Source organism: Solea senegalensis, linkage group LG6 (genome assembly GCF_019176455.1).
Source record: "Solea senegalensis isolate Sse05_10M linkage group LG6, IFAPA_SoseM_1, whole genome shotgun sequence".
In the NCBI taxonomy this organism is placed as follows: domain Eukaryota; kingdom Metazoa; phylum Chordata; class Actinopteri; order Pleuronectiformes; family Soleidae; genus Solea; species Solea senegalensis.
In genome coordinates this window covers 2,185,571-2,198,935 of record NC_058026.1, presented here as the reverse complement: position 1 = coordinate 2,198,935, position 13,365 = coordinate 2,185,571, and the positions used below count along the sequence as shown (strand labels likewise).

The 13,365-nt window shown below is 41.0% G+C and overlaps 1 protein-coding gene across 4 annotated transcripts in view; it reads right to left on the bottom strand.

Annotated features, from left to right (window-relative positions):
• Nucleotides 1-11,491, bottom strand: part of rptor (regulatory associated protein of MTOR, complex 1) — a 206,474-nt gene extending 194,983 nt beyond the window's left edge. For all 4 annotated transcript variants that reach the window (XM_044028052.1, XM_044028054.1, XM_044028053.1 and 1 more), the window contains exons 1-2: nucleotides 11,054-11,491; nucleotides 9,443-9,617 (exon numbers count right to left, since the gene is read on the bottom strand). In XM_044028052.1, the coding sequence (XP_043883987.1) occupies nucleotides 9,443-9,610 (168 nt within the window). In that variant the 5' untranslated portion in view covers nucleotides 9,611-9,617; nucleotides 11,054-11,491. The remainder of the gene's footprint in view (nucleotides 1-9,442; nucleotides 9,618-11,053) is intronic.
• Nucleotides 11,492-13,365: the final 1,874 nt, after the last annotated feature.

Below are 13,365 nucleotides of genomic sequence, written 5' to 3'. Positions count from 1 at the left end.
GTCACAACTGAATTATATCATCATAGTTGGAGATGAATTGCACTGAAATACAATAGTATTTAAGTTTACGATTCATTTATAGATTGGAAACAATTATTCTTTTAAACAAAGAATTTACCCAAAATAAAAAACTAATATTTCAATGTTTTTTTCAATCATCTTCTCTTGCAAATAAGAATGTAACAAGATGAAACCAAGTAGGCACTGCAGGGCATTATTATTCTGCAATAAAAAATAGCTTTAAGTGGTAATCTTCGTTTTGAATTTATTTAACATAATAATAGTCTCTAAAGTAAAATCAAAATTTGATTCCAGTCTATATATCAAGATATGACATATTTAAATTGGCAAGGAATGTTGTCGGAGAAGAAGAAGAACTCGGCTTAAGTCAGCGTTACCTCGGCCCGTCCTATTAAAATGATCCGCTGGCTCGGAAGAACTTGAAATGAAACTCTTTCGGTGTCATGGAGCGCAGTTTTAAGATCACATGAGGCGAGAAATTAGTCATTTATATATCGATATATCTCCCCAAGCCCAAAAAAAAATAGGAGTTTTTTTTCCTGGAAAACCTTATTTCATGTTACAACAGTGCAAGTACAGATCCAGAAGTTCAAAAGTCAGGCCACCACCAGTGGTTCTCAAACGTTTCTAGTACCGTCTGAGAAAACAACACCGCTATCACCAATGTCAAAATACAGTAGTGTAAATAGGCCAAAGCAAAGTCGGCTACAGACTTTTCCCAACAAGATAATTTGCTCCTCCTCTTCCTCCTCCTCTACAGTAGAACAGTATTTCTGATTTTTCCTCCAAGTACCACCATAAGGAAGCTCACGTACCAATGGTGGTGCACGTACCATAGTGTGAGAACCGTGGCTTTACAAAAATCTACAAAAGCTCATTCATCCTCATTCCAGACACCAAACATCGGCATTATTATCCTGCCACTAATTACAAAGACACAGAGAGGAAATTAAAGACATAAACAGGGACGGAGACAAATGTAATCATTACGACTAATGAGCTTTTTTTGTTTGAGGATGCAACAAATTTTGTGCAAGTGCCACAATTAGGGATTGTTACCAAAAACCTGGTATTAAAAAAAGAGCCGAGCGCCCAATGAGTCGCATTAGAGAAAGTTAAACCTTCACAAGTCTGGTTATACTTCAACAGAACTGCTGCAGATAATCGTCGTCGCCTCAGGTTTAAGAAGAGTTTTTGCTTGTTAAAGAGTTCACAATAACCATTAGTCATTTAAAAAGATGAGCCGTCTGTTCATGAATGATTCAATATAACGGCTAGAGCTGAAATAATTAATCAAGTAATCGATTATTCAATCAATTACTAAATTAATCGATAACTATTTTGATAATCGATTAATCGGTTTAAAGCTTTGTATCATGATTAAAACAAGATTTCTGATTGTTTAAGCTTCTTAAATGTGAATATATTCTTAATTTATTTGCTCTGGATAACAAAGAAATCATTAAAAGTTAATAATTTTGGTTTGTGGACAAAACAAGACATTTGAGAACGTCATCATTTCCAGGTTCGATGGACCAACCAATTCATCGATTAGAGAAAATAATGGACAGATTAATCGATTATGAAAATAATCCTTAGTTGCAGCTATCCAGAAAATAGATAAATATGGCATTTATTCATTCACTGACGTAGTGCGAGCATAGCCCCCCTTTGCATAAAGACATTTGTCACAAATAAAATGAATGAATAAAATTAATTCAAATTTGCAGCTCCAGCGAATAATCTTACACTTCCCTTTCTACTGGTCCAAACTAAGGATGACAAGTTCAAAGTTTTGAGTCTTTATTTACATTGTTTAATTTTTGTCTCCAATAAAAAAGGTAAGAAAACAAAATGAGAAATAAAAAATTCTGACTGATTTCTTTAAGAATCAAGTGATTAAAGACAAAAAAAAAAATCAGATAAACAGATGAGGTGGAAAAAAGAGAAATTACAAATTCAACAAAGGCAACAAACATACAGAAGAGGTTTAGGGCCCATGTGAGATCTAAATATGTTTTTCTCTGAATTTTGACTTTAATCTCAAAATGTGGTCTTTTTTCTCCAAATCTGACTTTAATCTCAGATTTCTGTATATTTTTCTCCAAATTCTGATTTTAATATCAATCAATCAATCAATCAATCAATAGGAGAACCATTAAAGTACCAGTACTGTCAATATCTTCACAATCTTCTCATCCCTACCTACAAGAGTGAAAGAATCAATGATTGTGAACTTGACGCCATAATACAACAAAGGAATAACATCACTAAAATTGATTTGTATATATATATATATATATATATATATATATATATATATATATATATATATATATATATATATACATATATATATTATATATATATATATATATATACATATACACATATATACATATACACACATATATATATATATATATACATATATAAAACAATATATTTAGTACTGTACTTTGCAAACATGTTTTCTTTTGCTGCAGCCATGACTCTGGGGCCTGTGTGCTGCTTAATGAGCTGTATACATTGATTGAAAACAACTAATGATGCAGAAGATAAAGCAGCACAGACCACCTGTCTCATTTCCACATTATTACAATGAGCTTGGCTATTGATGACTTATTGATTTCATTAATCTTCAGTCAAAACACACAGCAGGCAGTGCATGTGTGAGGGCCAACAGGGAAGAATGTGAGGGACATTTCAAAGGAGGTGTGTACATACGTGTGTGTCCGTGTACTCATTTTAGTTCCCTCTTTGGGAGCTTTTCTGGCAAAAACACTGACTTTAGACCTCGTGGAGAGCAAAACCTAGTTTATTGATTAATCATTAATAGTTGTTTGGTTCATATAATGTTGATTTTGGTTGCCCAAACCTCAAAATGATGTTCTCAAAATTATTCAGTATTATTGATTTCTTTATGAAGACGGAGTAAAGAAACCAGAAAATATTTACATTTAAGAAGTTGAAAAAGCAAAGAGCTTGTTTCAATGATTTCAATTTAAAAAAAAAACCTAAACTCAGACTATCGTAGTCAGGTCTTGCATGATTTCGATGGTCTTGCAAGACTTCTACAGAGGACACATGAAATGGCACACTTTATCAAAAGATACTCCGCTTGCCCTGCGACGGACTGGCGACCTTTCCTAAAGTGTACAATTACCCGGTTGTATGAACTGTTTTTATATCTACAGTCTAGAGTTAGCCTGGTCAGCTCTACAGACACAGTCAAATTTGGACCATAAAGGACAAACTAAACATCTTTTGAGGTTTGATGTGCCATATGTTCTACATAGGTTCTCCAACACACTTGGAAGGTCAGGGTGGGCTGAGGGACATTTAGCTGCAACATGAAACTTAACTAACAGATGTAGAGCTGCAACTAATGATTAATTTGGTCCATAAAATGTCAGCGATCAGTGTTAATATTCACATTTAAGAAGCTTAAACAATCAGAAATCTTGTTTTAATAATGAGAAAAAGCTTTAATTTAGTCTCGATTAATAGTTTCAGCCCTAAATAGATGTTGCTATATTTTTCACGCACTGTACCTTTAAGCTCATTGCTCATAAATAAGACTGACTTTCCGTCACACAATTCAAACCCAAATACCAAAGATAACAGAATTTAACAGGCATAGAAACAACAAAGCTCGGGTTGCCCTCAGACTTTTGCACAGTTCTGTAAGCGTCAGAAAAAAACTTCCAGTCCAAACTAGAGCGCTGTGATTTCCCTCAGTCATCTCAGCACAAATCACATTGTACATCTTGTCAACTTGCACATTACAAGGGCCGCACATATTCCTGCCCATTTATTATTGACAGGTAAATCAATGCTGATCCACCTTCACTCGACAAACTGCACACACACACAGTCCAAAAATAAGCCTTTAGCAGCACCACGTCTTTGTCTGACAGGATGTCAAACCGGGACAAATGGGCATCGGAGGGAGACGGGACGCTGGCAGGGTTTGTAAACAGACAACAGGGCTGGACATAAACCATCAGGTTTGCGTCAAAGAAACTCTGACGTCACACCGCTCACAGCTCCACAGGGAACTGTGAAGCATCATAACAGGAGACAGAAAGATTTCTCTGCATGCAAGGTAGGTAGGTCACTTCACATCCAGCTGGAAAAACAGGTCGTTCAGAACAACGTTTAAAGCCCCGGTTCTGTCAGGGGCTTTTGGATAAAAGACAAAATGGAAGAAATGTATAACGTCAAAAAACTAACAAGCCTCCATGACGTTTAAGATTAGTTATCTAATCCTGTACTTAAATGTTAACGTAGCGGACACACTGATATAAAAACAGATGCAGACACTTAATCGCACACACCTTGATTGATCTGGTTTAACTTTTATTCAAGTCTATAAATATAAGGGGATTTTTGCTGTTGTCATTCTCCTTCTGTTTGGGCTTTTTGGCAGACAAAAGAGACAGGTGCTTGAGAGAGAAAAGACACCAATGTACACGTGTAAAGATTTAAAAACAAACAAAAAATCCAAGCCCTACCCAGCTCTGGCGTGGGGCCCACCAACCGGGGGAGTAAAACCACGACCAGAGCACCCCAAAGAATAGGCAGGCCGAGGCTTTCACAACTCCCCTGGACAAATGCCCCAGGGACTACCAAGAAGACAGAAGATAGTAGGCTCCCAACTCAAGATGAGACAAGTCCCCTTGAGGCCCAGGGAACTGCCTGGAATCGAAAGCACCCAAGCTCGAGGTCAGAGGTTATCTCAAAGATTTCCCAAAATTTTGCAACAGATTCAACAATGAGCGACGCATTAGCAAGCTAGCTCGGTGATGAGTAAGCAGCATTAGCCTTGAGCAGGAAGCAAGCACTTGGGATTCTGCAAAGTCTGGACCACAAATCGTTTTTGAATCAAAAATCGAGTGATAATCAAATTGTGACCTTAGAATCAAACCCAATCTTGAGATTCTGAAAGATTCACATTCAGGTGAGGACCCTACAGCAGCCACTGCCAAGGGACAGACGGGCGGACCGCAATCCCACCCCTTCTGGCCAACCACCAGTTAAAGCGGAACTTTGAAATCTGGTCACTTTTCCCCCCATTTCTTCGTGGGAGCACCCCCTACAGTTTCGGCACCATAACCATCCCTTCACCCTCCCTCTTGGCCATGTGCGTTTGTTTTCAACAAAGAGACAGCAAACAAGCCGCGGAGTCATGTCCATGCCTGTCGGCATCCGTATTGCATGCTTCTATCTTTCTCAATTTTCGCCCTTCAAAAAAGGTCAGATGTTGACTCGTGTGTGGCACCTCTCAGTTATAAAGTAGTTTCCTCTTCCCCGCATTCTCGCAAAAATAACGCTACCACTGCCTTGATCGTATAGCTTATGGCGAGGTACTGTGAAGCAATTTATGCGTCTCGCAAGGCCTCCTGATTCTGAGGACTCCAGCTCGTTGGCCCCCAATCTCAACACAAGATGACATTCAATCATGACAATGACTCCAAAGCTGTTAAATTAGGGTAAAGATATCCTGCATTTCTACTTTAAGGTGAGGCAGACCAGCATTGCCTGAACCCACCTGTTTTCACAGGCTAATTTGTGCAGCTTACACAGGAGAAAAGCTGCCGCAGCAGTTCGAGCAAAGTTATGGATGTAATCCAAGTTCTCTCAGCCCATACTGACACACTGAAATATGCCTGGAGTGGCCCTAAAAAAAACGATCCTCCATCTCTGAGAAACACTTTCTGAAAGCATACCTTCTTTTTCACTGAACACATTTCACATGTCACTGAAGAATGAAACACAGGAATGAAAGAGGCCAAATTCTATTTAGCTGCGTCAAGCTCAAGGTCCTGTTATTGGCTGCTAATCGACACACCACTGTGGCTGACTGTTTATCAGCTATTCATGCACTTCTCTTACTGTGACGGGTCAAAATGTCCACTGTGGAAATAGTGTGACCTTGCCCATTCTGGCAATTCTCCAATGAAGGTCTACTGAAGTTAATCGGTTTCTCACATCAGCCGATCGCTGACAAGTAATGTCAAAAAAAAATTTGGCCCATGTATTAAGCTCATTTCCTTTTTTTCTTCCATTGGATAAAATTAAATAATTGAAAAATTATGAGCTACTTTTATGGTAAACGGCAAAAATTGATTGAGAAAACGGTGCATCAACCCGTCTGCCTCTACCACAGAGAGCTGCTCTGCACTTAGCAGAAACCTTGGACTCTTCTATACAACATAAAGAGGCACGTATACATTTTATCTGGAAAAAAACTGTTATCGTGGTTGTACTGAGCAGATGGAGCAACCACACACACACACAATATAGCCGTCACTGGGCCAACAGGGTAATAAATACACCATTCTGACCAATGAGCCTTGTAACTGTACAGCCTCCCTCTCCCTCCTGTCTTTATCTGGGGTGTTTGTGTGTGTGTTTGTGTGCACTTGTATGTGTTACCTTCTTTATGACCTTGTCAGGACCAGTAGTCCTTATGGAGACAAAAACCTGGTGCTAATTGAGGTCATATCTAATTTCTGAGGAACTGGTGTTAAGTTTAGGGCTAAAATCTTAATTGTGGTGCAGTTTAGATTACGGTGTGCGTGTGTTCCAGGTATTTCTCATGTTATGGGGACCTTAATCTGTTTAAACAGTCACATTATGGGGATTTGCCTTCCTTAGAGACAAAAAGTCTTACATTTCAAAAGGTGAAGACATGTTGTACAGTTAGGGTTAGGCCCGCAGTAGTTATGGTTAAGGTTCAACAGTTTGGTTAAGTACAGTACAGTACGCATTTTATTGCACTTCCTTTAGGAATAGTTTCAAAATAACCAGCCTTAACCATTCCATTTTTGGCACCTTGGGGTACCAAGGAGCAAAATGGTACGGTATGGTCATAACAGTCACATTTGAATGTTGTCATGACGTATGACGTCACGCTACGTATCTCACTGGTGAGACCATCAGGCGCAGTGCACCAAGTAAAAGTACCGTTCACAGTTTAACTGCAAGCCAGGGCTTTACTAAGGCTGTAACTAACGATTATTTTCATATATTTATTAATCTGACGATTATTTTCTCGATTAAAATGTTGAAAAATATTGATCATTGTGTTTGTCAAACCGGGAAATGTCTTGTTTCTTGTTTCAAAAAGATGCCGTTTTAATGATTTCTTAGTTATATGGAGCAGAGAAACCAGAAAATATTCACATTTAAGAAGCTGAAAAAAATCACAGAAACTGGTTTTAATCAAAATAGTTGACGATTAATTGAGTAATCGTTTCAGCCTTAGGCTTTACCCTTCAAAACTGTACCATTATGGAAACACGACATAAGTCATAGTCAGGAAATTAATGTAAGTCAATGTAAAGTCCTCTGAAGTGAGCGAAACCAGACTGTGTGTGTGTCCTCTGATTTCCCACAGTACAGAGCATCATTTACAGGCCGCTCTCTGAGCCTCGTGCTGCGTGCTTCTCTCACCAGGCTTAAGGCTTCACACACACCGACTCGCTCAATATCTTCACTGCTGCAGATACCGTCCATCAGCTGAAATCAGCAAACACAACTGCAAGGCAAGCGTTCTACGAGATCACCCATGAGCAAGTGAAAATGCACAGCGCTGCGGTACAACAACAACAAAAAAAAACTTAATTTTTCCAATCTCTACCATCTTAAAATGATCTTAAACTCTTACTGCATGAAAAACACAAAGCTCTCTTTAACAGCCGCTTCCCAGACTCAGAAATGTGAAAGCACACATTCTTCTTCTGTGCGTACAGATGAGGGGTCTACAACCTGAAGAATGCTGCGACTCATGAAAAATGAAATGTTACAAAGTCAATTTAGCTCGATTTTCTGACAGGAAAGCCCATTCCGGGCCCGCCCCCCCCCCCCTTCACCGCACTCAATCAATAGCTGCCCCACGCTTAATGATGTTCTCTTATTCAACATTTCCCTGAAGCGCGACACCTCAGCAGTCTCCGTGGCATAATTTCTACTGATGTCCAAACAACGACGAGGTGTTAAATTTTCATTTGGGTGAATTTCTACAAACAGGGCCAGACGTTGTCAGCGTTATGTACGACTCCACGGCACCGGCCATCATCATAGCCACAAGGCAAATAATCACGGTTGGTAGCACAGCGGTGGACGAAACGACAGCTTTACGAGCGCTGAAACACACTGCGGCCGTTCATGAGGGAAAGCTTTGAGGTTCCTCTCGCCAGAGCGGAGCACGGGTAGCCTCCAGCAGAGTGAAATGAACTGGCACTATAATAAAGACGAGGGTAGCCAGTAATTTGCTGCTGTGTCCTGGCTGTTTAAAGACTGATGTCCTCTCAAAGCAAAGTGTGCAGCGCTGGTGGAGCTTTTTGATTTGTCTCTTTTTAAATGGACTGAAATGATGAGAACCGGTGTTACAGGTGGCCGACCGTGAGCACCGCCCATTCCTATAAACCAGCACACGACCTCCGTGAACTCGCCACTGTAGTGCTTTTTGGCCTGAATCAGCGAAACCAGAACTCTGTCTCGTGTCTGCGCTGGAAATATGAAGCTACAGCCAGTAACAACATAACTTAGCTTAGCGTAAAGGCTGTAAAACAAAGGGAATCGCTGCTAATTTCCTAAAATCCATTTGATTCAGATTCACAAGCTCACAATTCAATTCCATATTTAGTCATTTATTGACATTTCAGCCTCCATACCAATTTTGCTTTATTTTAAAAGTAGATTTTTAGAAACAAAAGTGGCAAACTGTATAAAATTTAAAATTCTCTAACCTGGTGCATCATTAAAAATAATGTTAACATAATTACTTGACCCCAAAGTGATTACATTATTGCACTTTTAATATGATATGACCACACAGTCAAACACCAACATTTAAAACCTGTTCAAGTTTAAAATATCCATCTAAACTTGACATCACACATTTTACAGTCGTTAACGTTGTTCAGCAGAGGGCGCTGTGAGCACAGCATGCCCTCATCAGAAGAAAACATTGATTTTACTTCAATCACGACACAAAAACATTTGAAAAGCGACGTGTGGACGTATTTCCGGTCCTGCGTCACAGAAGGCAGCATAACGAACAAATCTGCACACTCAGCTGTTAGCTTAGCTGTTAGCATCACGGGGTCATTTGAGATTAATGTCGTCACGCGAGACTATCACAGTCAAGTCTCATGTGATATCAATAGTCTAGATTTGCACAGAGGATACAGGGAAATGGCTAAGTAAGACCTTTCACACCTGGCATTACAATGCAGCCTGGATGCTTCCCCAGTACTACGTGAGATCAGACCGGGCTTTCCCTGCCCTTTCAAATACACACTGAACAAATGTATGTTTTTAACAAGCCTGAGAAGAACAAATGGGTCACAGCTTGGCTCAGGAAACCTCCTCAACCTCCTGACACACACATAGGCAAAAGTCAACATACCCGGTCCTTCATCCTCCAGCTCTGTGCCAAAGCCTTGGAGCCCTCGATCTTCTCCAAGTGGCGTTTCTTCATGAACGCCAGAGGAAGCTTCCAGTCATTCATGTCGGCCTCCTCCTCCTCAGTGAGGCCCACAGCCGGCGAATGAATCAAATCTGAGTCCATCTTCATCAGGGCCCTGCAGAAGAAACCTCAAGTTAGTAAAAAGAAAAATAAAGATTTGATTCCTGTAACTTCCTGCTGTTTCGATTAGAATGTGTGGTGTTGAAAATAATATTAAATATAGGTAAGAGAGCACAGCTGGGACTGTTTGCAAACACGACAATCTGCTGAAGTTCAAACCAAACTCCAAAACAACAAAGAAAGGTAATAAGGACAAGAACCATACTCGTTTGAAATGATACGGGTTCGATTCCCAGCTTCACTAGTCCGACGTGTCCTTGGGCAAGCCACTTAACCCCACGTTAATTCTGACGGCTGTGCTGGTAGTTTGTGAATGGGTATGAAAGATGTGTGATAGAAATAATTCATGCACCGTATGTATGAATGTATGTATGTGTGAGTGAATGGGTGTAAATAGGTGAATGGCAAAACTGTAGCGTAAAGCAGCTTTTGAATGGTCATCAAGATTAGCTATATAAATACAAAACATTTACCATAAGAGAATTAACAACATTTTCAACCATGAAGCAGAGGACGATCATTTCTAGCAATAATATTCTAAATCATACCACATGAGAGCCAGTGAAAGTAATGCTGCGTGTGTTGAGCTAACGAGAGCAGGTAACAAGATGCATTCAAAGACCCTGGTAAATGTCATCCCTTCTGCAGGATCTACTACAGCATAGAAACCTCTTAGACTGAAAACTGCAAACAAACATGAAGTCAATCGATTAAATGGTTGCTGACGGTGCTATCTTGTGTTAACAGTTGCACCACACATTCCACAGGAGAAAGATTAGGGTTTTCTTAAAATGCAATCATTGACAACAAAAAAAAACATGTGGTACCTCTTGCTCATCTCTACTATACAAACATACTAATACCCTAATATCTTCAGCCAATAACACCTGTTTAGCGTTACACAGGGGACCTTTAAGCAAAAATACATATTATTGGATAAGAATAGAGATGAGAATCTCCTGTTTGAATGAAAACCACCACACACTCTCACCTGGACTCACTGTGAGCTCACAGGCTAACAGAATTCACACAGGTTGTTGTCACTCTGTCCTGAGAGTGACAACAACAACTGCACTTGGCTGATGTCACAACATAAACGCAGCGTGAGGAGATTTAAATATGTACATATACATATATATTATTCCTATATATACACACACATGTAATTTATATGCATCTAAACGCGGTCTGTGTCTGTGTCTGTGTTCGCCTTAACTTCAGCCTCGGCACCGGCTAGCAGCTAGCTCACTGTTAGCCGAGCTAGTGCGGCTAAAGTGACAGCTCTGTGTAAAGTGAGCGGGAAAGCAGCAGCGTGTAAACACTGACCGCTCTTTAATACTGTGTCCGTGTGTGGACACAACCCGAGCGGAGGGACCAGGGTGAGTGAGACGGGGCAGACGTGCCGAAATGGCGGTAGTAGCAGAGACAGACCTCGGTGCTGTGGGATTCTCTACACGGGCTGGGGAACCTCTCCGCCTCCGGACGATGACAGACACGGTCGCGCAGACGATCCTGGTCAGGAAGTTGTAGGGCAGCGTCCAGAGCCTGTACAAGATGTCAAAGCCGTCAAATCCGAGCTGGACGGGCGCGTGTTTGCAGGGGAATCTGCGGCTCCTCTCCCCACGGCTCTTCGCTATGGGAAGGGGCTGGAGACGAGGCCCATCTTCACACGGACAGTCTGCCACAGCCGCGCGAAGCACCGGCCGCAAATGTCGGTTAGTGGGCTCGCGTGGTGTCCTCCCGCAGACCGGTGTCCCTCGGAGCGGATTCGGTGGCACAGAAGTGGCGGAAACTCCACACGATCGCGAGGATGTCTCCGGAGAGGCACTTCTTCAGCACTTCGGCAAGGGCGCAGCCATCTTCGGTTGTACCCAGAATGCACTGTTGTTGCGGCGAGGCTGCCGTGCTACGTCACCGCCGCTGTTCCTGTCACACAGGTCAGACCCATCCATGGTCAGACCCCCCCTGATTATAACACACACAATAAAAAATAAAAGAGGACTGAAATATTCTACTCAAGGAAAGTAAATAAAACTATTTAAGTAATGCAAGTTAAAGTACTGGTGTAAAAATGTACTCAGGTAAAGTAAAAAAAAAAGTTACTTAATACGCAAAAGGGACAAGGGGACACATCTCACATGAATTGTTTTTAATTAAAGGCAAACCTTTACAAATTAAAGTGCTGACAAGATAAAATATGTAATCACATAAAATACTTTAACTTTCTCACTCACTCAGTGACCTTAATTAACACCAATTCACCTGTCCTCAACATTCATTCACCTGTCTGTCCTCATCATTCATTCAGCTGTCCTCATCATTCACATGTCCTCATATTTCATTCACCTGTCCTCCACATTCACCTGTCCTCGTCATTCATTCATCTGTCCTCATCATTCACCTATCCTCCACATTCACCTGTCCTCATCTTTCACCTGTCCTCATCATTCATACACTTGTCCTCATCGTTCACCTGTCCTCATCATTCACCTATCCACATCATTCACCTGTCCTCATCATTCATTCACCTGTCCTCCTCATTCATTCACCTGTCCTCATCATTCATTCACCTGTCCTCATCATTCATTCACCTGTCCTCATTCACCTGTCCTCATCATTCACTGCCATGAATGTGGTTAAAGGTTTAGACCACATGGCAGAGTAGTGGCTAACAGTGTTGCCTCACAGCCAGAAGGTCATCATTCACCTGTCCTCCACATTCACCTGTCCTCATCTTTCACCTGTCCTCATCATTCATTTACTTGTCCTCACACCTGTCCTCATCATTCACCTATCCACATCCTTCACCTGTTCCCCTCATTCACCTGTCCTCATCAATCATTCACCTCTCCTCCTCATTCACATGTCCTCATCCATGTCCTCAACATTCATTAACCTCTCCTCCTCATTCACCTGTCCTCAACATTCATTCACCTGTCCTCATCATTCACTGCCATGAATGTGGTTAAGAACTTTAACCACCTTTAACCACAGTGGCTAACAGTGTTGCCACTGTGGCAACACTGTTGGACAATCTAAACTGTCAGTAGGTGCCTATGTTGACCCTGAGATGGACCTGTCCAAAGCTTCAGAGGCTTCAAATATTGAAATATTCAATTACTGAAAGGGCACTGCACTAGTATAAAACATTTATACATTTTGTTCTGTTCTGTTTCCCATGAAAAGTAAAAAAGTCATGTTTTTTCTGGTAGACAGTTCTCTCAAGGAGAACACTTTCTTTCCATATTATTGTTCTATTCTCTTTTAAACAGGTCACAATGATCCTTAATACATCTGAGTGATGCAGTTACTCAGATGGCGAGGTGTACACGGCCCTGATTTCCTCAGCACCTGCACGAGTCAAATGAACAAAGTGTTTTTGCACATGATTTGTCCCAAACATCCTTTGCTGTCAAGCTTCACACTCATTTCTCAAACAGCAGGAGCTTAAGGTTTGGCTTGTTTTTTTCCTTTTTTAAAGGAGCACGGACAGAAAAAAAAAAATGAAAAAGCTGTCCCATCTGTCCCCAAGTCAAGAAAAAAACAGACCACCAGTCTGCACGCACATACCCACTGAGGCAGGCACTCGTGACATTACTGAGAGCCCTTTAATTACAGGACTACAATCAACATGTTGACCAGGTTGTTCTTGGTCAACAAAGAGATTTGCACAAAGGCCTTGATGACTTTGATCAAGACCAGCACACAGTGTGTCTTTGGGCTCAAAGGACACTGATGTGCTG